General features: G+C 36.5%; 3 protein-coding genes across 3 annotated transcripts; 2 read left to right on the top strand and 1 right to left on the bottom strand.

Moving 5' to 3' along the window:
* Positions 1 to 563: 563 nt before the first annotated feature.
* LOC147403076 (RING/U-box protein) lies at positions 564 to 4,407 on the bottom strand. Its single transcript, XM_086438526.1, has 4 exons — positions 4,291 to 4,407; positions 2,483 to 3,556; positions 1,015 to 1,877; positions 564 to 926 (listed from the first exon to the last, which is right to left on the bottom strand). Exons 2-3 carry the CDS (start codon positions 3,554 to 3,556, stop codon positions 1,050 to 1,052), a joined length of 1,902 nt encoding a protein of 633 aa, XP_086294652.1. The 5' UTR covers positions 4,291 to 4,407; the 3' UTR covers positions 564 to 926; positions 1,015 to 1,049.
* Positions 4,408 to 9,477: 5,070 nt separating this feature from the next.
* LOC147403075 (fumarate hydratase 1, mitochondrial-like) lies at positions 9,478 to 17,517 on the top strand. The gene is made up of 18 exons (XM_086438525.1): positions 9,478 to 9,732; positions 9,819 to 9,960; positions 10,273 to 10,390; positions 10,498 to 10,647; positions 10,990 to 11,100; positions 11,253 to 11,336; positions 12,918 to 13,016; positions 13,154 to 13,204; positions 13,279 to 13,328; positions 14,034 to 14,115; positions 14,273 to 14,367; positions 14,448 to 14,514; positions 14,677 to 14,727; positions 15,003 to 15,098; positions 15,413 to 15,511; positions 15,620 to 15,649; positions 15,757 to 15,822; positions 17,101 to 17,517. The coding sequence occupies exons 2-18, from the start codon at positions 9,827 to 9,829 to the stop codon at positions 17,185 to 17,187; spliced, it is 1,470 nt and encodes a 489-aa protein (XP_086294651.1). The 5' UTR covers positions 9,478 to 9,732; positions 9,819 to 9,826; the 3' UTR covers positions 17,188 to 17,517.
* Positions 17,518 to 18,797: 1,280 nt separating this feature from the next.
* On the top strand, positions 18,798 to 25,162 carry LOC147403074 (lipase class 3 family protein). The gene is made up of 7 exons (XM_086438524.1): positions 18,798 to 19,495; positions 21,496 to 21,693; positions 21,804 to 22,076; positions 23,058 to 23,160; positions 23,757 to 23,875; positions 23,975 to 24,151; positions 24,353 to 25,162. The coding sequence occupies exons 1-7, from the start codon at positions 19,205 to 19,207 to the stop codon at positions 25,109 to 25,111; spliced, it is 1,920 nt and encodes a 639-aa protein (XP_086294650.1). The 5' UTR covers positions 18,798 to 19,204; the 3' UTR covers positions 25,112 to 25,162.
* The last annotated feature ends 891 nt before the right edge of the window (positions 25,163 to 26,053 follow it).

Below are 26,053 nucleotides of genomic sequence, written 5' to 3'. Positions count from 1 at the left end.
GCTGGAGTGACCTCAAGATTGTACCTCGTATCGCACATCCTGACATGAAACTGTGTAGGAAACATAGATTCTTATTGACTTGTATCTCATTGAAAAGCATCTATGGTTCCTACACACTTTCACGTCAGGGTGTGCAATATGAGGTACAAGCTTGAGGTCACTTCAGCATTACTCGAAGAAGAAAAAATTAAAAAAATCCAAGATTTGGTAGTCTCACTTGGGGTGCTTTGGTGATAATTTTGACTGGTGTCAATGATTTCTAACAGCTTTCGAATGAAAGCGTAGTAAAAGATTACCCTTTCTCAGGTGCTATTGACACTGTGCTAAAACATGCCACCTAGGAATCTTGTCTTTAGATGTTTTGCTTTAGGTAGAGTTCAGTGGAGGAATAAGATTTGTTCAACCAACTTCAATATTGTAGATAAAACTATAACAAAATATTAATGATGATCAAGAATGGATAATAAAAAACTGAGTCACCATCATCCAAGTCAATTTTCAACATGTGCTGGATGCAAAGGCAGGTCAGCTTGGCCTTGACGACAACACATTTTCATAAATAATTTCTAGAAAGTGGATTTTAATTTTTTTTTCCCCCATTTTGAGCATCCAAATTAACATCTACAAAACCAAACATCAATAGGTACAGTAGGTCCGAAGCCCAGCAGAATAAAAGGAACGTGGAAAAAAGAATATAATCCACAAATCAAGACCTCAACAGAGGCAACAACAATGGATGCATGCAAGCATCTTGAACCAATGATAATGGATTGCACCCTTTGTGTCCATTGAGGACCTCATGAATGTCATTTATGCTGCAACCCTTCACTCGATCATTGGTTCATCCTCTCTCTCAGCAATCTGAACAGGGGCAACCATCTCCTTATGGTGTGCTTAACCTGCATATATCCTGAAAGAATGGTGGCCTACATTGAAAATCCGAAAAAACAGTTAATCCCCTTCGGATGGACTCAACAACCAACTATAATGCACGCTAAATGCATGTTCACATACCTAAGGTATGCCCCGACGTGCATTTCAAATGATTCTCAGTGTGGACTGTGCCAGTTCCTTTGCAACTTCTCAATGGAAACAGCTTCCCTCTCCGTGTGGGGAGAAATATTATCATCCGATACGATAAAAGGCCTACTTCTGCAACGACGAAGTTGCTCAGAATGGCTCAATCTTGGAGAATTCGTGCCCGATACCCAATCCTCAACAACAGCAGAATGGATCCCACTATTAAATATTCCTCCATGTTGAGCAGTTGTTGCCTCAACATGTTCAACTTCAAAGTCGACGACCTCATCTTTGACGTTGGAATGTGAGTTTCCATCTGTTCTGCCATCCATGTCAGCCATTTGGCTCATCCTATTGTTAGAAAGCAGGCTGCGGATCTGACGGTGCAATCTGCGTCTCCCAAAGAGAGTTGACGCCCCTATGCCAGATGGCGACGGCGATGTAGCGTGAACATCTTCTCCAATAGGATATCTTGGAGATGGGATAGTTCCGGTTCTATGGGAAATGGATGGATCCGGTATAGACACTGAATATTGCGGAGTTGAGTCAAAATCTTCCGCAATGGTTCTACAGGTGGAGATATCTGTGGGTAAGCTACTATGGTTTCCCTGATTAGACACCAATTCTTGATTTTGTGTATTTGAGAATCCAGGATCGGAAGATCTACAACCTTTGCAGTACCAATTACCTTCAGGCACTTCCCGCCCTAGACCAACACAATAAGTGTGGGCAGAGGAGTCACAAATATCACATAGTAACATAAGGCTATCATCCCCACCTAGTTGGCATTCCATACAAACCACATTTTCATAGGGATCAAGATAACCCCTCATTTCTTCTTCCGAAGGTTGGTAGACCTGAAACAATATTAACCCACATTAAACCAAGTAGTACTTCAATTTTCAAAACCCATAAACAACTCAATTAAAGAGAGAGAGAGACATTGTCTCTACTTCTTGGTTTCTAATATGAAAAACACTTTCCTTACTAACTTCATACGATTTCAAATCTTACCAAGGGTCATTGAGCTCAAATGGATTGCCCAATTGGCATTCCAACAGCACAGCCCCCTAGATTTCATGGAAAAACTTGGATCCAAAAAAATAATAATTCAAGAAAACAACTTTATTTTTGGACTTGATCCAAGGTTTTTTGAAAATGGACTGCTACTGAACTCCCAAATTTAAAATTAAAATTTAACATTGAAAAATAACCTTTTTTTTAAGGTTTTTTTTTTTGCTTTTTTGGTTGAAGTTCATGGAATTTTGTCCTCTACATCCTTGTGGCATTGGATCATGTTTTTGGATGCCACAAGGTGAGCCCGACAATTAACTCTTCCAATAATGAGTCAAATTATTCAATCTATTACATTGAGATTTCACAAGATGAACTAGATCAACAGTATTCTTTTAGAGGATAATATGACAGAGGTTTAACTAAAAGTCGGGACAAGCAGCTATACCTGATCACGTTCTGGGACCTGTATCACCATGTTCCTTAGATCAATTCCTATGTTTGATCTTGCAGGCTTACTAATCGTCATGAACCTCTGTTTGCACAATGGGCAACGAGATTCAACCTTTGACCATTCCATAATGCAAGCGAAACAGAAATAATGACTACAACAGTTCAATGTTCCCGGGAATGTCCCCTTCCCTTCTTCAGAGAAGCAGATCCCACACACTTGCTTCCCTGAATCATTTGGTAAATCAACAACCTTCTCTTTCCCCTTCCTTCCAATTGGTCTCCGTTGCTGACAGTTTGAAGCGCCATTATCTTGCACTCTTTTTGCCAAAGACGTATTTCGTGAACGCGTTGTTGAATTCCCACAAAATTTGTCGGCCTCTCTCAAAAGCTCCGCCTCTTCATCGGAGACTGTGCGCTCCAATTCCGGAGAACTAGGAGATAAATAATCTGAATCCCAATCAACAACCAATCCCGTGCTTCTTTTCCTCGCCTTCTTCCTACTCTTCTCCCGCACAACTCTATAGTCATCTATGAAGTCATCATCAGAGCTAACCGACCTTTTCAACGAAGGTCTCTTCAACACCTTGGGTTTCCGCACCTTTGATTTCCTCTTTCTTTTCCGACCTTTTACTGAGGCCTTTTTACGGGGAACACGCTTCCTTGCCTTACTACTCTTCTTTTTGACCTGAAATTCTTCATCCTCATCTCCACAATCGATCCCATCTGGCATGAATTCCTCGTCGTCCTCATCGTCAAAATCATCATCATCCTCTTCTTCATCGTCTGAAAGCCTAGTGGTCTTAACGGTCCGTCTAACCCTAATTTCTTTCCTATCGAAAGAACCCTTTTTGGGTTTCAAATCTTTTGATCTAACAACCTTACCTACTGACTCAAAACCAAAGCTCTCCTCCGAGGCGAATCCAGCAGAAGAAGAGCAAGATCCCTCTGAATCATAGCATTCTTCTTCCCCCAACACATAATCCTCGTCAGAATCGCCTGAACCCCTATTTATAGAACAAATCTTCCTCCTCTTACTGCTTTTTGTAACGAATTTCCCTTCCTTCCCCATCTGTTTTAGCACCAAAACAGAAACCCTAGATTAATTTTGGTACAAAGAAAACAAAATCCAAGTTCTAATTATGAGAGCTCCAAGTGAGCAAAATAAGTAGATTAAATATAGATCTGAATGAACCCAAAATCCCTAGGTTAAACAGGTACAAAGAGTGGTCTTGTTCGTGGATTAAATCGGTATGAATTTTGAAAAATTGAATAATAAGACCAATTTAAAAAAAATAAAATAAAATACGGCCAACTGTTTTCTAAGGGAAAAAGTGAAACCCTAACCTTGTTCTTCGATTAAATCGGTATGGATTTTGAAAAATAAGACCTAATTTCTTTGTTTTAAATTCGACCCATCTGTTCTTGCAGACAGCAAAAGTAAAACCCTAACCTTATACTTCGATTAAATCAGTACGAATTTTGAAAAAAATCAAATAATAAGACCAAATTTCTTTGTTTTAAATTCGACCATTTTTTTCTTTCTGAGAGCAAAACTGAAACCCTAGATTTCAATCGTGCATCGACGAGAAACATAGTCAAGATGCAGATATCTTTATTATTCGATTGAATAAATGAAAATTTTATAGGCCAAAAAACCAAAAAACCAAAAAAAAAAAAAAAAACACGGAGGTCTCGAAACCTTAAAGAAAGAAAAAAAAATGCAAAAATAAATAAATAAATAAGCAGGAAATTTAAAATCGAATTAAAGAGCTAAAACACTGAAAATTCAATAAGGCTTCGTACCTACGCGGAGAAGAAGGAATAACCGAAAACGATAAAATTTCCAATTTTCGTAAGCGTTTATTCGTATCACATATTTAGCTATTTATAGTCTCAGGTCTCAGATAAGTAAAGTTACGAAATTACCCTTTCCTAATCCTACCCTTCTGGAAACCCAAACGCTGTATGAGTACCCCTTGACTGTGGCTTTCAAGAAGATACTAACATAAAATTATCAAAATACCCTCACCTTCACTTTCTTGACAAATTACTTGATCTTTATATTCTTCATATTTTTCTCACAAAGCTCTTAATTTTCAGAAACCATAGTATTTATTAGTCAAAATCATCTATAGTAAAAAAAAATTATCTATTTTCTTTTCATTGACGTAGAAGTTGAAAATATAAAGGAAAAGATCCCGATCAAGATTTGTCGGAAAGTATATAATTTCAACCATAAGAAATTAGATTCTAACTTTTCAATTTTAACATGTATCCTTATGATAGAATCCAATTTGATTTCACATATTCACGTGAATCACTAGTTAACCTTTAAAAAAATTGAGTAATCAATCAAATGATGTGGGAAAAAGTGTCGATTATTGTCATGAAAACCAATGGTGAAAGATAACGAACTCGGGGAATACTTAAACAAGTTTTTAACTAGTTGTTGAGAACATGGTTTTTTGGTCAATTTGTATTAGTCTCTTATGAAGACCACGGTCAAGTAGAATATTACGTCCGTTTGAGTTTTGAAAACTCAAGGGGCATTTTAAATATTTACTCAAATCCCAAGGGTACTGTATAAAATATCAAAAAAAATAACAGCAGAGCAATTGAATCTTCAACTGTAAAGTTTCCTTTAACTTTACACAGAGATAGTAAACGGAAATTTGAAGCTTGTAGGCGACTTCAAACTTTTGAAGAAACCCTCTCAATTGGATTACACTTGGCATTTCAAGGAGGTCTCCCAAATTTTGGTGGAAATGTAGTGGCATGAAATAAATTCAAACGCCACGTGTTTTGTAACGAAGAGAGCTTCTTCAAAATTTTGGTCTCATAGTAAACCATCTAATCTCGACCGCCCATTGGTTAGACCAGAACCTATTACCCATCTACATTAATAGGCTTAGATAGAATCTGCTAATGATTTCTACTTTACCCTACTAAGATCTTCTACTCCTCTCTTATTAAACGTGGCACGTTGTCATTGGTTAGAAAAAAAATGCAGCAACTAGTTGGTGAGCAAAGAAATGTTGATTCTTATAGTGGGACCATGATGGCAGGTTTGTGGAGATCGTGTGTTTCCCGCATCAATGTTTCCGAAGAGTATCGTATCAGCAGGGGGGACTGCACGCCGCAACTTTTTCGGTTCTGAAACCTGAATTTGGATTCTTTACGAGGGGCCGAAATAATTGGGAAAAGTTGCATATTTCTTGGACTATTGTATTACTCGACCAAGGCTCATTTAACATATTTTTATTAGTGCTGCACCAATTTTTACTAAGACCATCCCAATTCATTTGACATCACCATAGGATTAACGCACATTTTGCCTGTTCTTAGTAAAAATTGGTGTAACAATATAAATTCTATTTTATTATAGTGCCCCAATTTCTACAAGACACCCCACTAAAGATTAAAAATATCTAATGTTTATTTTTTCTAGATTTCAAGGAACTTATAGAGATAGAAAAAAGAGAATGATGGGGTTTCTCTCTTCGCCTTTTATTCTTCTTTTTCTTTTCTTTCGTGGTGGAGGTGATGGCACACAATGGTTGGTGTGCTGGCAATGCTCTTTCTCCCATCTCACAATGTCTGGTGTGATGGCGGTGCTCTTTCTTCATTTCTATAAGTTAATTTTTCTTTCTCCCTTCTCTTTCTTAGATCTTCTTATCTCTCGTCTTTTCTTCTCTTTGTGTGTTATTTATCCTTCTATCTTCCTCTGTTTATATTTTTCTATCCTTTTTTATTTCTTGATTTTAGGTGAGGATAAAGAAAGAATGTCTCGTTGTTATGAAAATAAAAGAAAAGTCAATTGCACATTCTTAAAATATACTCAATTTTATTTGTTGAGCTATCATAGATCAAGATTTGTGGGTATGAATAAAAGTTTTCAAGAAAAGTCAAATGGGCAATAACATTGATAGAAGGAGATTTGAGTCATCCACTTTGTAAGTCGTACAATAAATTGATCCATCATCGATATTCAATGATCGTAGAGCTAACGTGGTAGCTAAAGGAAGATAATAAAACTAACAAAAGATAAAATTTACATACAAATTCATTAAATTTCGGGTCTAATATAATCCATTAATAACCCTCTTGATACCTATTTTGTTAATTGGATTGTCTAATAAGTAGATCCTAAGTTGGAGATCTATTTTACCAAAAATCAAATTGTTAGGATCATTCCATTGTCAAATAGATAACAATAAAGTTGTTTACAGGGCTAGAATAAAAAAGTTACAAGACAACCCCACAACCTCAATTATCTTTGAAATAATTTTATTTGCACAAGTACAAAAATCAAGGCAGACAAAGAAAGCTATGAAAGGGAAGATAATATATTTTTGCAGCATAGATAATGCAGATTTTACAGTTACATGGTGAGCTACAACGAGCCAATTCACTTCTCTTCGTGGCATTATTTTGACTCTTATTTGTACATACTCTTGCCTTTATTAGGATCAATATTACATGCTCTTCATTTATGTAAGTTTCATCTCTTTTCTCACATAAGATTAAGATGCAAGTTGTCTGATATTTCAATAGAGAACATTCACAACTTATTCTTTATATCTTTTATCATTGAAACTGATATACTTCTTAAACACATCAACTATCAGAGGCACAACTTATGAGTGCAGATTTTAAGAAATCGAGAGTCTCCTGAAATTTTAATTTCGCAACTTAGTTGCCCAAATAAATAAAGTCTTTGTGAACGATTAAAGCTAATCAAGGAGCGTGGGAGGTAGCCCATTTTTACCTATCCAAGCATGAGTTCTTTCAATCCAGTGACTTTGCTTGAAAGAATATGTGTTCCTTAGCGAATAGTTATTGGAGTAGGTTAATGCCATTGACCGAGCGAGTTTCCAATTTTTTTGTCGTGGCCCAACTAGGGGTGGAGGTCTTAGAAGAATATATATAGGGAAATGTTCAACACCCTACTATTTTCCTTAAGTGTTTTGTCCTACATGAGTTAAAATTTTTAGAATGGCCTGATTTTTATTGAGGAGATCAATGTTTACAAGTTGAAGAATTGTGGACTGTCCATTTTTTTCTAAATCACTTTTGATTGGGTTAGAAATTTCGGACTAGGCTAGTTTTTGGTGATGATGGTCTCCTCACCACAAAGACCATCCTCATCAAAAAATAGACTATTCCAAAACTTCTAACTCATGTAGGGCAAAACACGTAGGGCAAATGTCGAACAAGACCCCCCATATATATATAACCAATGATGGGTTTCATTCAATTGCAATTTTGTGGAGTATAAACATCTACTCAATTATAATTTTTTAAGATATAAACATTGAGGTAATTGAGTAGGTCCACACAACTTCACTTTATTGTCATTTTCTTCTCATTTTCAACTTTATTGTCCTTTTTTTCTCTTTTCTCTTTTCCCTTTTTCTTTTTATTTTTTACCCTTTTAACCCCAAAGAGGATGTATGTGCCGTAGGCACATGAAAACTCTACGACACGGGCATCCTCTAATACTTATATGGGAAAAGGTTGCATGAACGAGGGACCATGTAAAGCATGGAACAAGGTCCACATTTGAGTCACGTGGACTTCCTTGTTGGTCCAAATGACACATCAACCCTATTGTGTTATGGTCTAGATTGAGTTTGAAAAAAAAAAATCCCAAAAAATAAAAAAAATAAATTTGGATTCCGATGTTGAATTTGAAAATGGATAGTCACTGAACTCCTAAATTTAAAATTAAAATCAAACGGTCGGAAAAACTCTTTTTTCAATTTTGTTTTTTGAGGACTTCATAAAACAGTATGCCATACATAATGTGGCACCAATGGTATTTTTAGATGCCAAGTTGACATATGGTCAATAGAGATAGATGGTCCTTTGGCCTATATGACCCCATCTCAACATATATAACGATTGCAAAGGTACACAAATATATTTACGATTCATAATGTGCACTTTTTATAATTTTTATTATAATTTGACAATGGTAAAAACGCACTATTGTAAGGAACTTACGAATGGATAAGGTCCCAACATCCAATTGCTTGTCATGAGAATGCATAGTAGGCTTTGTGCATCTCTATAGGACTATTCGGTCCTAATCTAATAAAACAAGAATGTCTCAAATCTTAGACACCTAATCAAAGAAATATAATATCAACTAAACTCCATGTCATTGTAGATACTCATTCCCAAATGTGATGAAAGATATAATCATTATTTAATCATATCTAGTCCAATCTTTACTATTTGATGACGAGAGAACGTGAAGTAGAAGTGGTTCGACATTAAATTTTGAGCTGCCATAAATGCCCTTATTTTAATATAATTAGGGTCATTTTAGTAAAATATCAAAATTATAATATTTTTTTTTAATTATATAATATTTAAAAATTCTTTAATTAATATTTTAAAGATTCTCTTAACATGTGTCCTTAGATCACACATTAAAGTGCATTAACTAGACATTCTAAATTATTTTTTTATACCAAAAAATACCCTTATAAATTAGTTCTTTTCCCCCCTAAAATACCTCAAATGCTTGTTTCCAAGTCCCTTAACAAGATCCTATTTCAAATTACAAATAAAACCTTTTGAATTTTGATACACGTGTTTTTACACACTCCACCTTCCAGTACCTATGAAAGCAGAAGAAACGAAAAATTCACATATTCAATATCTCTAACCTAAGACCTTTGACCATGGCTGCTTCTCCAATAATGGAGCACTAACGAAAGAAAACAAAAACCACGTTAGCTTTTTGACGGTGATGACTCGCAATTCGTCGGATGGAATTCGCGGATCGAACTTTACTGCGATTCAATGCTGACAAATAGCTGCACAACCGCCCGGATTGACTCATCTCGCTAGTTTTCCATCTAAGTTCTTAGTCTAAATCAGGACACGTGGTGCACATCTACTTATCCCATTGGGGAATTAAATAGCAGAATTTTACCCAATTTTCGAGTCGGTATTGTAGTAGCCCATGCGTCCCAACCGCATACCACACAATTCAAGAAAGATCAGGATGGACATGGGCTTTTCCTGAAGCCCATTAATCATTGGATACTCTTCCAATCCAACGGTTGAGAGTGAAACAGCTCTTCGTTACTGTTTCGTGTCAGCAGCACTGAATACTTTCTCAAAACCTTTTTCCAGCACCTACTCCCCCTCTCTCGCTAACTATCTCTGTCTTCTCCGGCGCGGGACTAACATTAAGAAAGAGTTTTCCGGCGCCATTCTCACCAAATTCAGGTAAGTCTTCCATTAAATCCGACGTATTTCTCTTCCTATGATCACGTTCTTCTGATCCTGAAAAGAAGTCTGGTTCGATTTTGCAGGATTAGAAATGGCGATGTTCATCACCTCGCGTCGCCTCTCATGTGCATCGAAGACGTTGCGTTACGCTTATTCTAGGTCGTTTTCGACATCTTTCAGAGAAGAGAGAGACACATTTGGACCAATTCAAGTCCCATCCGATAAGTTTGTACTTCTTTTCTCTTTGATTCGTTAACTTTTCGCTTAAAAATCGAACATATTGATCTAGAAAACGATTTTTTATTGCAGTGATCTTCTTATATATCTATTTCATCCTAATTGTTTCTGGAGCTTAAGAAATTTCTCGACTTGAATCATGTAGTTGTCTCAGTCTGTCTGGTAACCGAAATAATGAGAAAAACATATTATTTGGATACGTTTGGTGTCGATCGAACTGAAATTCTGATCTTATTAATTGAAAACTTTGCTTATATTATTGATTTTTATTTGTTCCTCTTGTGATTTGGCTTGTTTTAGGTTGTGGGGGGCTCAGACTCAGAGATCTTTGCAGAATTTTGATATTGGTGGTGAGCGTGAACAAATGCCCGAACCCATCATTCGTGGTTTCGGTGTACTTAAAAAATGTGCTGCCAAGGTCTGTTTATTTTAGTTTCACTAATTGAAAACAAGTTGATTTCTAAGTTTTACTGAATCGCTTGGTTGATTTTGATTGGCTTATTAAAGTTTTATTTTAAATTACAGGTGAACATGGAGTATGGTCTTGATCCAACTATCGCGAAAGCAATAATGCAGGCAGCACAAGAAGTTTCTGAGGGGAAACTAAATGATCATTTCCCGCTTGTTGTGTGGCAAACTGGCAGTGGGACTCAAAGTAACATGAACGCCAATGAGGTTTGTTAAAAAAAGGTTTTTTTTTTTCAGGATTTCTTGGCAGATGGTAGTGGGTTTGTTATAATTTTGAAGGATTGTTGATTTGTGGGATCGGTTTGTCATCTCGGTTGGTCACCTTGTTTTTATTGGTATTTAAATAATTTACTTATCAAAATTGAAAGTGAATAAGGAAAAAAGGTTTTTGAACATTAATTGACATCTGTTAAAATAGTCCACTACAAGTAATCAAATTGGGTTATTAAAAGATTTTTCTTTCTTTCTTTGGTCTTATTGTCCTACATGATTTCGGCTCCAGACTTTTCATTTGGATTTATCATGTATATAATGATTTGCTTTATTTAGGTGATTGCAAATAGAGCGGCGGAGATTCTTGGCCACAAACGAGGTGAAAAGTTTGTGCATCCTAATGACCATGTCAATAGATCACAATCTTCAAATGACACATTTCCTACTGTAAGCCTTTGGTTCAGTTCATAAAGCTTGGGTATATCGTAGATTCTTTTATGGCTTCTAATGAGATCTGATTGTTTGCTCAGCTTGTACTTAAAGAGGTAATTCGCTTGTTACTTGCTAATGATTAGTTGGATTGGTTTGGTTTTGTTCAGGTTATGCACATTGCTGCAGCAGTTGAAATCAATTCAAGATTCATACCAAGATTGAAACAATTACACAGTTCATTACATTCTAAGGTTCAATTAGCTTTATCTTTGCCTTCTATATATGATTTGAAATATTGTAGGTATATTGCATCTTCACTGTATTCCAACAGTGGGTTTTCCTTAAACGTGACCTAGTTGTGCTACATCTTGTCATAATGCATATTTTATAGCAAGAGCATTTGTGTCTTTTAAATAGATATGATTAAGCGTATAATCAAAATTTTGCCTTGTTGATACTATTTTTCATCATATTGCTAAGGCTAGATGTCGAGCAAACATCCAATCTCATTATTGATTGTAATGTGGTGGAGTTACATTATGATATTGACAACACTATGGCGAACTTTTACAAGAATCTTTATACTGAAGAGCATACCTTCTTCCCCAATCTTGATGAGATTGATTTCAATCGACCGAGTAGGATCCAGAATGTGTGCTTAGGGAGCCTGATTGATGAGGAAGAAATGTTGGCTGTATTCAGGAGTTTGTGAGGGAGTAGTACTCCCTGAGCTAGATGTGTTCCCTACCTTGTTCTTCAAAAGATGTTGGCACATAGTGGGTAATGACTTTGCGTAAGTTGTCATGGAATTCTATGAGGAGGGTTTTCTTGATTGGAGGAATAACTGAACATTTATACCTTTGATTCCAAAATACATGGTGCTGAGTAGCTAAGAGTCTGGGACCCATCGATCCAGTGGGCTGTGTCTGTAAGATAATTGACAACTTTCTCTTGTCTGGACTTAAAGAGGGTATGATATCAATTATTTCTCTCTTCCAAGTCAGATTCTAGATATGGTGCTTATGGAAAATAAGTGTATTATGTCATGAAAAAGCTTAATGAGGTCACAATCATACAGTCTCAATTTTGAAGTATGTCCGTGTTTCTCTTTTATGATATATAATTTGTTATATATAGGGGACTCAAGCTCACACTCATGATGGCTGAATTGTTTGGGATTCTCAACTTTTAGTGCCTAATTGGTACACAAACTGAAAGTTCTTTGAACACTTTTTTGGTCCTTATGAGTGCGGTAATTTTCATATCATCGCCATATCACAATCTTTCACATCTATGCCTCATGCCAAATATCGAAGTGACTAAAACTTTAGTGGGGTTTCCTGAAGATTCGGATGTTGTCATAATCATCCAGTTGGAAGGGGAAATGTTACGTGTAACTTTTGATATGCAACTATAGTGATGATAAGCTTTGAGAAGGAATTTCTTTGATTCTGGTCTCACAGTCTTTATAGATAGTGTTTCAAAATGAATTAAGGGTTCCATGACTGGTGACGGTTATGTTGAATCAAAGGATCCATGGCTGGTGAAGGTTATGTGATGATCCTCTTGTCCAGATTCATATTAAACGTCCTTCACATTTATAGCTTATTACATGATGTGAATGGGAAAATCAGTTAATTAAGACCGTTTTACATGCACTAATGTGATTAAATAGAAAACTGATGGTCATATCATCTATTCTCCACTTGAATATCATGTTGAACTATGACAATTCTGTGTGTAACAAAATCTAGTATTATATTTATTTTGCTTTTGCAGTTCTAGGCACAACCTTTTGTCATTCATGCAGTTTTTTGTTCTGTTTTTGGCAGTCTCTTGAATTCAAAGATATTATTAAGATTGGACGCACACATACTCAAGATGCTACACCTTTAACTCTTGGCCAAGAGTTCAGTGGCTATTCCACACAAGTAAGCTTCCTTTCTTGTTACAGTCAAACCTTTTGTACTGTTTGACCACCAAATGGATATCATCCATGATAAGGATAACCATAGTCGGAAACAAAGTTTGGAGGTGCTCTTGGACTTATGAGATACTTTGGTTGCAGGTCAAATATGGAGTTGACAGAATCATGTGCACTCTACCTCGCATGTATCAGGTGGTCAATTCAACTTTTGTAGTTCAGTAGCTTTTCTCTTTAGAGTTCTGATGGCTGAAATTGCTTTTGATCAGCTCGCACAAGGCGGTACAGCTGTAGGTACTGGATTGAACACAAAAAAAGGGTAATGTGTTGCTTTGAGGTTAAAACATTCCTGTTGTGGTCAAAACTTCATATCTGAACCATCAATGTGTTTTCTTTCCTTGGGGGTCATTTCTCTTAATAAATGAATCCATGTGCTCAATATCTTATGAAATACTCCATTAATTTTTTCCTTCCACCTTTTGTCTTATATAGTTTCTTACTTTTAATGTAAATCCACTTGCTCAAATATCATGAGACATTGGTACAAACAATGTTAATATTTGTCCAATCTTCATCAGATAAACCAACAATAATTTATTAGGAGGTGGAAGGAAGGAATTAATGCAGTATTTCATAAAATATTTAGTACTGCCTCACGATTTAAAAAAAAAAAAAAAAAATTTCATACCTTAAACCAACTAAAATACACTGGGTTAGACAAATATCATGGTATTTCTTATATATTCTTATAGCGTCCATTTTTTCTATTTTTCTATTTTTATGTATATTTAAATACTTTTAAGGTGGGAATTTTGGTTAGAGAACTCTATTGACAAGGAAATGGAGTTAGTACCATAAGGGTTAGAAGGGGAGACTACATCTCCTAGCATCAAAGTTGGGCCATAAATTGTCATTAAGTAGCACCATACAGTTCGTTAAGACACTTGTAAAATATGTCTTATCTGTATTTTAGGTACTGATTCTGTGTGCCATCACATTGTAAATTGTTTCCGTTTCATTTCAGGTTTGATGTAAAAATTGCTGCAGCAGTAGCTGAGGAAACTAACCTACCCTTTGTCACAGCTGAAAACAAGTTTGAAGCTCTTGTTAGTCTCTAAATCTCACTAGAGTGCTCTTTTCTTTTCCTTTTTTTGGTTTATATAGAAACTGAACATTTTACTTTATCGATCAGTTAGCATTTTATCCCTTATACCCTTAATTTTATAATTGATCCGGAGTCTGAAATTCCTCATGTCCTACCAGGCTGCACATGATGCTTTTGTTGAAACTAGTGGGGCCTTAAACACAATTTCTGCTTCTCTTATGAAGATTGGAAATGACATTCGTCTCTTAGGAAGGTAAGCATGTTACTTGAATTATTTATGTCCTATTATATTTAGCATTAGTTTGGGAAACTCACTTTGTTTTCTTTATTTAGTGGTCCACGTTGCGGCCTTGGTGAACTTATTCTGCCTGAAAATGAACCTGGCAGCAGTATTATGCCTGTAAAGTCCTTTTCTCAACTTGTAGTTCTTGTTTATTTTCTGTTTCTATTGCTAAGAGATAAAACAAGAAAAGAAAAATTCTTAAAACTTGTTATTGCAAGTAGTTAGCACTTAGTTTTCATTTACTTTTTATTATTTAGCTTGAGCTTTATTCTGTTTCAGGGTAAGGTTAACCCTACTCAGTGTGAGGCCCTCACGATGGTTTGTGCTCAGGTAACGTGTAGTCTATACGTCCTTGTTCATGTTATATAACGTAAATATTTGGCCGTATCATCAATAAATAGTTTCATAACCATTTGAAAATTGTAATACTCATCAACTTTTTTATTTTTTTTTAATAATACTTTTCACAAATCTCAGACAAGGTCAACAGAATTTACAAGCACACTTATTGCTAGATAAAAGAAGAGTTTTCAGTTGGTAAAATTTATATGGTTAAAAAAATTTGTTTGCTGAGTTCTACTGATCAATGTGTTACAACCTTGCAGGTTATGGGGAACCATGTGGCCATTACAGTAGGTGGATCAAATGGTCATTTTGAACTCAATGTATACAAACCACTGATTGCTAGTGGCCTTCTGCGTGTACGTTCTGTTTTACAGTATTATTAGGATATATATTTGGAAAAACAGAGTACATAACAAATACTCGAGAATCATTTTAGCTCTTTTAGTGGCAATATTTGATACTTTGGGGCGTCGTGAAATTTCATATCTTGGCCCTCCTTGGATATTGCTTGTGAACCAAGTCCTAAAGGATTATCCTTAGATTCCTAGCCGTATGATGTTGAACTCTATGCTGCATCGTACGATCAAATTTCCATTTCTTTTCAGTTTGTTTTTGTTTGCTATGATTTAAACTATGTCATTCGACAAGTAACTTGATTCTTCATTGACAGTCACTGAGGTTACTAGGAGATGCATCTGTTTCATTTGAAAAGAACTGTGTAAGGGGAATTCAAGCCAATCGTGATAGGATTTCAAAATTACTGCATGAGGTGAGTACGAGTCATTATAGTCATTTATTCTAGTGACCTCTATGTGAAAGTTCAAAATAACTGATCAGATAATTCATTGCAATCTGCTAATTTGCTTCACTCTTGCAGTCTCTGATGCTTGTTACGTCTTTGAACCCGGTAAGTTTTCACCTGATTACATTGCTTCATTCTGTTCAAATTCTCTAAAAAAGTTTTTTTATTTCTTATTTTTGAACTCCTAAACATTAAGTCTTTCTCTTTTCCAGAAAATTGGTTATGACAATGCTGCAGCAGTTGCTAAGAAAGCACACAAGGAGGGAACTACGCTGAAGGTAATCATTCTCACCCCTGTGAAATTTGCTCCAGTTCTTGTAGCCTGATATAGGTTTGCATTGGAAGAGTTTTGAATGACTTTCTGTTATGGAACCGTAAATACTAATCGATACAATGTTTATATAAGAGTGCTAAATTGTATAATAAGGTTTTGTACCCTCAATTCCTTGATGTCTAAACTTGGTAGTATTGCCAAAACATTTCAAAAATTTCTTTGTTTTTTATTCGTTGATTGCCGCAATTCAACTCGCTTCTGTTGTCACTGTCAGATGATAAAACCTAACTAGAGGAATAGAAATGCCAAAATGTAATGAAGGAATTAAAACAGCTAACAAGACTACCAGGGTTGCATTTAGGTGGGGTCGCTCTTTCTTGGTCCATAGGCAGATAGTTGCGCCATTTTTATTGAATTTTAGAGTTATGTGACGAAGAGAGACGTGTCAGGGTCCAACATGGGTACAAAGTGTTAAGACACACTGACCCCTACAAAACCGATATGCTGCATGTTCCAAAAGTTTTATTTCATCTGTTGATAGACAACTTTTTTTTTTTTTTTCTGGAATTCTTCAGTTCATATACAACAGAGAAATAATGTGTTTAGAAGCTAATATGCGTTAAATCATGACTTTTTTTTAATAGTTGCTAAAAAAGTTTGTACCACGAAATATTTCTTTTATGAAGCATGCTGGCTTGTGTTTAACGCATGGACATGAGTACACTGACAGTGCAATTTCTTAGAAATAATACATAAGTATACAGGATTATGTAGGACAGATTTTCACAGAACCACTTGACTAGTTCAGTATGTTGGGAACACATTTAATGTTCATACTCAATAGTTTAGGATTTGGGAGCCTAGCAAATGTTTTCTTTGACGAGTTTACCTTCGAAAAAAAAAAAAAACAAAGAATGTCATGTAACAACTTCGGTAGTTTAGTGGTTTTAACATTGCATTGCTGGTCCTGAACCTGGATGGAGCTGAGGGTTTGTCTGGTTAGCATCCGGTGTTTAAATCTTGCCATTTTTCCATGATACTCTTGATTAATCATTTCATCTAGCTCATGCTAGGGTGTTCCCTGGAGGCAACACCCTGCAATGATTTTGAAGTCGTTGTATCGCAAGACTTCTCCCCTAATAAAAATTGAACGGAGAAACATAATTTATGCAACTGACCCGTTTTTTAAATTATAAAATTATAACATTATGATTATGAGTAAAAATCTGGCATTTTAGTGAATGTGGTCTTTTGCTTGATCCAATCTTCTTTCATGTTGCAGGAAGCTGCACTTAAACTTGGGGTGTTGACAAGTGAAGAATTTGACAAGCTTGTGGTACCCGAAAAAATGATTGGCCCCTCTGACTAATAGTGGAATGATTCGGGAGCTCTTAAGAACGCTTTCCCATGACTTCAGAGCCAATTGCCTTGAAGTTCCATTTTTATGCTCGTTTTGCAACTATCATTTGTTTGCCTGAGTGATGACTAAGAGGTGGTGCTTACACTAATAAAGCTGCAATTTAAATGCATTTTTGACAATTATTTAGCTGTTTTCGACATTTTAGTGATTGGTCTCTGACTTATGCAAGCAATCATTGCAATTGATTGAGCTATAATAGGTGAGTCCATCTCACCTTGTAACGAGAAACACGGCAAATTGTAGTAGTTAGTCTAAATAAAATTATTATTTAGAAGGAAATGCTCTGGAGTTTCATTATTATGAGGATCTCTTGTGCCAGAACCTAATTATGTTGTGATGATCAGAAAATGGGAATCCCAATAGAATGGATGGGTAATTATATTAGGGTGGAAGCATCTACTTTTTCAGGACTGTTATGGAGGCGTTACCCAATGCAAGCCATACCTAGAGAATGTGCTATTGCTGATGTAACCAAAACCGTTTTCTATTCATGACTTTGGATGATTGATGGGCTCATATAAAAGTAAGGATTTACATACTTTCAATTATAATAGCCAAGAACATGGATAAAGCCAAGTGATCATGCTACAGAGGTATTATTTATTCAAGTGGAGCTCTCGGGGATGTTTGGTTGCAAAGATAATTTTATTCACAAAGACCTTGTTGGGATCATTTTGTTTGGGATTCACAAACACCTACCCAAAAAGCACTTTTGTTTTTATTTTTGGGGTTCTTTGGAGTCTAATTCAAAAAAATGATTGGCAATTACATTTTCTGAGGCTATTTAAATTAGGACTGAAACATAATAGGTCAAACCCCCACCTTAAAGGCTATCCTCATGGATTTATCCCAGAAATACCTGATGCGTGTGGGGTTGGGGGCAGAGGCCTGGATAACTTGGTTTCTTAAGAAAAAAACAAAAAGGTTGAATTTTAAAAATCTTCTTAAAGGAGTCCAGCAAGCCTACGTGCACATTCATGATAATAACATAACAAATTTTATTCTTTAATTCAATTATGTTAAATTCACATCTTTTGTCCCCATAATGAGTTTTGCAACCTAACTTCCAGGACCACTCTTAGATTATTATACTAATATTGTCTGGTAAGGTAGGAGTGGGACTCCTACCGAAACGTCACCTGTTTTAGTAGCAATAATTAGGTGGATATACTCAGGCCAATCAAGATCCGATTGAAATGATTTTACCTTATCCGGTTTCTACCCATTTGAATCATAATCCATTTATCCGGTTGGTTTTGTTTAGGTACTAGCGGCTAACCATGAGGTTTGAGAGACTACGATGGGGCGGATCAAAACTGTAACCGACTTGATTGAGCTGGGTTTTTTATCGGGTCGGTCCAAACCCATCTTAAACTGAGCTGTTAACATGATCGACAAAATGGACCCCACCACAAACACCGCACGCGGCGCGCTTTATCTTTTCACACGGGCCTTGTACGCCCCTACATACCTAAAGCAATACTTAACGTGTGCATCTTTGTCTCCATAATCTTAACCGTCTTAATTACTAAAAACTCCCAACTTTTGTCGCAAAATGTCTCAAAACCATAGCGCTTTGCGTTTATTTTGTGAGGACTATCACGTCAAGTTGACGAAAGACATAGATTATTGGTAGTTAAACAGAAAATTAACTCTGTTCATCGCGTCTCACTCAGCTATCAAAGAACCGAAAAGAAACTCTCTCGAGCTTCTCTGTATCTGCAACTCCTGATCTTCTCCAATTCCAATCGCAGCTTCAAATAGTCCAATTTGTTTTCTCGAATCTCCAAAAATCTAAAATTTCTTTAATATATTTTTTTAAATTTGAACTTTGTCAAATCTGATCGAAAACTGTTAATTTTTCGCGGTTTCGATAGACTGTAAATGGTACTTCTGCAAGAGATCTTCGATTTTAGGGTTTTATCTTGAGATTTTTTGTTTCGATCGGGAATTTTTGGAGAAGTTAATGGCGACGGCAACAATGGCCACTGCCGCAGGAGCTGCTATGATTCTGTATTATGTTCTGACTCGAAGATTGTCTCCCAAAGATGGAGAAGATGATAGGAACGTAGATTTCTCGAAATCGAGTCGATCAGGTAGGAGAAGAATCTCTAGGAGGCCTGCACATGCGCCTGCGACGTGGTTTGAAGCGATCACTACGTTATCGGAGACACTTAGGTTTACGTACTCGGAAACCCTAGGTAAATGGCCGATCGGGGATTTGGCTTTCGGCATCAATTATCTCATGCGGCGTCAGGTAAGAGTTTAATTGGAGTTCTAAAGCTTTGATTTCATTCGAGGAATGTGGTTGTTCGTCAATTGCTTGATTCCAAATACATTTTGTGTGTTTCTTGTTTTACTGAAATTATTGGAATGTTGGTTTGGTCAAGATATGATTGGTGGCTAAAGAGTCTTTCTTCTGGAAATTTAAATGTGGTTCTTGTTTGAATTTGGTTTCCGCATTTGCATTGGTAACATGTTGGAAACTCTATTCTTTAAGCATATATTTTGTGGCTCACTTGCTTAAACATTCTGATTAAAAGGTGATCTAATCTTCAATTAAACATTGCTGCGACTTGATCTCGAGGAGCAAAAATATTCCCAAGTAGCGGTGCACAGATCCAGAGTTAGTTCTACATGCCAATGTTTTTAAATAGCATATTGGACCATGTGCGACCAGCACATGTTGTTCGCATATGCCATTTCCCACGTTGCAAGTGAAAAAAAGAGAGGAAAAAATGCAGAAAATGTTTAAATCTCGATTCTTGAGTAGCTTTCTTTATCTTTTAACTCTTGAGACTTGAGAGTGAGAGAGTGACTTGGACTTTGAAAGTAAAAGTGTAGAGTAGAGATTAAAGGATATTTATAATTATGTGAGAATGTAATGAGAGTTAAGAGTTGGAGGCTTTGCGAGAGTAAGAGAGAGATTAGAAGGTAGAAGAGATGTTGTAAAAGGAGTATTGGGGGTAGAAGTGAGATATTTATACGAGAAAAATGAGTTTAAGCTAAAAAAAGGAAAATCTGCGTCCAACGGTCATATTTCTGACCTTTGGATGGTATGTCATCGCATATTGTGCAATGGCATGTTTTGGGTGTATGCGATGATGGCATATGCGAATATGTGATCACATTTGACAACATTGCTACATGCTTTTGTTTAGTCAATCTCAGAAAATACTGATGAAAAAAAGTCAATCTCAGAAAATGACTACCAATCAAAACAAAGAACTGCAAAAGTGACATTTTATGTTATATGTGAAACTGCAGTGTGCAAACACATTGATAAATCTTAAACCAAACCCACATTTTTTATATCTAAATTTCGATTTCCCTGCGTTTCTACCTCCATGTTAGACACACTTAACCCAGCCAACTCTGTACATGGATACAATTGTATATTTTATTCCATGTATTAACAAATAAATTTTTAACATAATTTAGTCGCAAAAATGTGAAATATAGAAAGAATATTTATGAAATTTACATGGAACATGTGCACAAAGTCTATGGGTGATGATACTAATGCCATTGACCTAGATTCATTTCCCGCCATCACCGAGTTATTAATCTTATTAAAAAGAGTCTTACTTATGAAAGAAGAAGTGTTAGCTTGTGTCCAACTGGTGAATACAATGAGGGTGTGTGACATAGATGGATCTTCAGGAAATGTAGGTTTCTTGTCACGTGGTTCCTTATTAAGAAGCCACGTATCACATAGCATTGCATTTTGGTTATGCCTTCTATGTGCGCACTAGAGCCTATATCTTAACTCAAGATGGTTTTTTGATAGGTGCCTTGAAATGGTTTTGATTTAGGAGTCTATGCGCATTGTTTTTACCTTCTACTCTGCATTGATTAGGTTGCAAGATTAGGTCAATGAGCAAAGTGAGAAAATTTTATTAAGTTCATGAGCATTCCATTCAGGGATCATTATATCGATGTTCGCAGCCATCTATCTGTCAACGCCCAACTTTAATACTTACAAAAAAAAATCGATTTTTGGGTTTCTCTATTTTTGGTGTGAAATTTTCAGTGAAGGATGGCTTGGAAGGATACATGGGATTGGGTTTGTTGCATCTCAATATATTAATGTGGAGAGTATGCTTGTGACTTTGTGAGTTTATGTGTCTGTTTGTCCTTCTGGATTGTATTGCTTTTGCTCTGTTATTGTGGGTTGGTCTTCTTGACCTTCCTCTATTAATGATTTTTTTTGCTTAAAATAATGTTGACAAGTCATGTAAGTTACATTTGTTGCAGGGTCACATACATGTTGCAAGTGTATATGCTGGAAGTAGTTCTGTGCAACTTAAAGGTCCTGAAATTACTGCTGAGTTGACTCATCTTCTGAGGCTGTTGACTCTTTGCATGCTTTTCTCAAAGAAGCCATTTCCAGTGTTTTTGGATTCTGCTGGCTACTCACAAGAAGATGTTCTTCTTCAAGAGCCTAAGGCCGGGGTACGTAAAGATTTGTACTTGCATTCTAAACTAGTCATTGAATTTCTAGTGTTCTTATTAATTCTAGTTAATGATTTATAGTGCTTTAATTTACCATATAATGTTTGCAGCTTCTGAAGCCTGCTTTCACGATTTTATGTGATAGAAGTTCAAAATGCTTCCTTCTATTGATTCGAGGGACTCATAGCATTAAGGACACACTAACAGCAGCAACTGGGGCAGTGGTTCCCTTTCACCATTCAGTTCTACATGAAGGTGGTGTCAGCAACCTAGTTTTAGGTTATGCACACTGTGGGATGGTTGCTGCAGCTCGTTGGATTGCGAAGCGGTGTACGCCTTGCCTTCTTAAAGCACTTGGTGAATATCCTGATCACAAAGTGAAGGTAAATATGATGTCTCTCTTGTGTTCTTTGATTCCTTAATGTTGTATTCAGTAAAGATTCTAGAAACTGTGTCAGGCTTGTAGGGTGAAAAGATCATTAGTGTGTCTAATAACCCGAGTACAGTAATTTGAAGATTTAGTACAAAAGTTTGTAGGCGATCCATGAATATAAAATATTGGAAATTACCAAGAAAAAAATAAAGGAAAATGTTAAATTACAAGAAAGATGTATTAGAACTAGAACCATTTAGGTTCAATCAAGGTAATTCAAATTTCATTCTTATGCCCAAGTAAAATGAGTTCTACTCGGGGAGAAAATTGACAGTAAAAAGAAAAGTAAGCTTGCCAAAATTCAGTTGTAACATTTTTCCAATTTGGTGCATCATTTGTACATATTGAAAAACCACAACCTCCACTGTCAGAAGTAATACTGGTTAACAGAAGTACTGCATGTTACTACTGCTCTTATTCTTCTCCGAACATGCCTGGCTGTAAACCTACATCATAACCCTGTCTAGTGCACTGAACTTGGCATACTGGAACATTTCTGCTGCTCTAGAGCCAACTCACAGTTTTCTTTTTGGAACTAGTTCGATACTTGAACAGGTCTGAAACACCTGTTTTTTTTTTTCATTTCATTGAATCTGTGCTGATTTCGAAAGGAAAGAAAGTATTGAAAAGCAAGGTTTTGACAGTTTGCAACTCCACACATATGAAAATCTTCAGTTCGTAAAGTTTTTTATGTTTTTAACCCTGTCAATACACATACCTTTATACCTTGTCTGCTTTGCTTAATTTTGTCATCGTTCTTCTTTTTACCTCAATTTTATTACCTGTGATCATGGATCCCACTTCCTCATCAAGAACTTTGTACACTTACCCAAATAAATAAAAAATCAAGAACTTTGTACACAGTTTCAAGGTGCTAGGATTATTTAACTTATTACATATGAAAATTGTAAATGATGTTTTCTTTCTCCAGATTGTTGGGCACTCACTGGGTGGTGGCACTGCTGCACTCTTAACATATATTCTTCGAGAAATGAAGGAGTTCTCTTCAAGCACTTGTGTAACATTTGCTCCAGGTATGTTATAATTTAATGCCATCGTTGCATTTTATATGAATATTATTTGGGATATAGCATAGATGAAGATGATTTAAACCATGATCATGTGGTCATGTTTTCCCATGTGCCACTAAATTCCTTATTTCTTCCATACTTGTTGAGAACATTTTGTTAATTTCTTACCAAGAATTTTTTTTTGATAATTGAATTTCTTACCAAGAATGTCCCTTACCATAACATAAACAACCTTATTCCATTGATTGCATTGTTGTAGTACATCCGATAATTGTACAGTTGATTTGGAATCTTTTTACGAATAACTTGTGATAATCTTGATTCCAGCGTCGTACTTTTAATGAAAAAATAGTGACACAGAGTCAACGTAGGGAATGGGTGAAGAGATCTGCTAAGCGGATTTTAGTGTTAGGGTTTTTAGATATTCTGTGACGCTTGGCATCATTTGGGGCATACTAAATATGTTATACACTTGTAATTCCAGATGAATCCACGCCCATGATAGACACTTCACATACTTAGGGTACATAGAATTATCTGCCTCAAAATTAGTTAAATATGCTCTTTGTTAAATTCTCAAATCACATGGCATTCTACAGCTGCCTGTATGACATGGGATTTGGCAGAATCAGGCAAGCACTTCATTACTACTATAATCAATGGTTCTGATCTCGTGCCCACATTCTCAACTGCTTCTGTTGATGATCTTCGTTCAGAGGTGTGCCAACTCTTTTCTTTAAAATAACTGCCTATGATAGGGACATAAAAAACTTAAATCATACCATTTTGACAAGCATCACTCCTAACTTTCTAGTAGGTCACAGCATCATCTTGGTTGAATGATCTGCGAGATCAAGTTGAGCACACAAGATTTCTAAATGTTGTTTATCGCTCTGCGTCTGCTCTAGGATCCCGTCTACCATCTATATCTAGTGCAAGAGCAAGGGTTGCAGGTGCAGGTGCACTTCTGCACCCAGTATCCAGCAGGACTCAGGTAGACACTTAATGTTGTGCTACTAAAATATTTCCACTTAATGTGATATTTTCTGCTAAAATATTTCTTTATGCCTGGTTCTTAACAAAAGAAAATTGTTGATACTTTATGTTAAAAGAGGAAGAAATGTGTTGTGCTGCTGAGCACGAATCTCTTATTTATCCATGTTTGAAGTGGCAATTTATGTTGCGTGGATCCCAGGTTGTGATGAAGCGAGCACATAATGTTGCTCAAGCTGTTGTCAGGACCCGCTCATCTCTCTTGTCATGGTCTTGCATGGGTGCCCGTCGTCGTAATGTTGGTGGATCATTAGCGAACTCTATAGAGGAAGGCGATCAACCTGAGGCTTCTCTAATATCTAAGATAACCACCGAGACTCTTGTGACAGAAGGGATTGAGATAGACCGAGTGGCGGATGAAGTTGATTATTGTTACTCAAGGGACGGATTGGGGCGTGATGAGACAGAAGAAGAGGAGCTCATCTCAGTGGATCATGATGTTAATACATCCAATGTGGAAGACATGACGGAAGGTGAATTATGGTATGAGCTGGAGAAGGAGCTTCACAGGCAGGAGGGTGAAGCTCAAGTTCAAGCCCTAGAAGTAGAAGAAGCGGCCGCTGCAAAAGAAATTACTGAAGAAGAGAATGTGCTGGCCGATGCTGTAGAACACCAAAAGGCTACCACCACATCAATGGATGCTTCGGAAACCCAGCGTTTCTACCCCCCTGGTAGGATCATGCACATGGTTTCGGTACCGACAGTTGACAACGCTAATACCACTGATGGTAGCCCCAATGAGGGACAAGTGGGTATTTATGAGACACCTCGAGATCTGTACAGTAAGCTCCGACTCTCGAGGACTATGATTAATGATCACTATATGCCAATGTATAAGAAGATGATGGAGCTATTAATCAGTGAACTAGAAAAGGAGGAACAATGTAATAGTATAATGTGAAAAGGAAAAATAGTAATATAATAATATTATTATTATAATTGCAATTGCCTTTTTAAGGGAGTTATTCTGGAGTTCTATTTGCATTTCAGAGGTGCTTACATATGATTGCAATTACTAGGACTGGGCCATCTTGGTAGGAGAGCTTAAAATTCAACCTGCCTTCACCTACTAATTAGTAATTACTATCAACTAAACTAACCTGCTTGCTTATTAAAAATAAAATAATGGTTAATAAAAGCCCAAGTTGGTGTCAAATACAGTTGGCACCTTTCAATGTAGGCAGACTGCATTATGGGAGTCTAATCAATCGTGGATGATCCATCCGGTTTGTGATTTTTTTCTTGTAGCCTGTATGTAATATACACCTCTTAAACATCTGCAGCAAGCTCAAGTGTGGATCTAATTCCATCAGAATTGTTCAAATTCTACCACTCCAAAATGAGAAGGAGAATTGTATTTAGGAGTCAAAACAATTAGAGTTCATAGATTGGCCCATGGCGGTCATGTTTTTGAAATTTTTTTTTTTTTTTTAACCCTGCTAACAAGTAATTCAGTCAATGGGCCAGGCTGAAACCCAACCAGTAGGAGACTTGCTTTATTTATAGATCATTTAAGTTATAGCTCGATTCACAATCATTCATTAACTCTGAAGACAAGTACTACAACAACGAAAGAAAGAGTTTATGAGTTAGTATCAGTGATGGTGGGCCCAACTCCACAATGGGAGAGGACTTCCAAAAATTGACGGGCAAGCCACCTAAAGTAGGGCGAACTCGCTCGTCTTCAAAGGTGTGTTCGTTTTGGTGGGTGTTGGCACGACCCGCCGTCTCGTAGCGATCATTGACGAGTCGCCTCGCACCCCCGACAGGACGAGTTAACTTTTATATCAGACCCCCTGTCTCTTACTTATAACGGACTCCAATACTTCCAACTACTCACGCA

Source organism: Akebia trifoliata, chromosome 4, assembly GCF_017979445.1.
Source record: "Akebia trifoliata isolate Shusen 1 chromosome 4, ASM1797944v1, whole genome shotgun sequence".
Taxonomy (NCBI): domain Eukaryota; kingdom Viridiplantae; phylum Streptophyta; class Magnoliopsida; order Ranunculales; family Lardizabalaceae; genus Akebia; species Akebia trifoliata.
The sequence above is the reverse complement of the archived record's forward strand: the minus strand, read 5'-3'. Positions and strand labels throughout refer to the sequence as shown.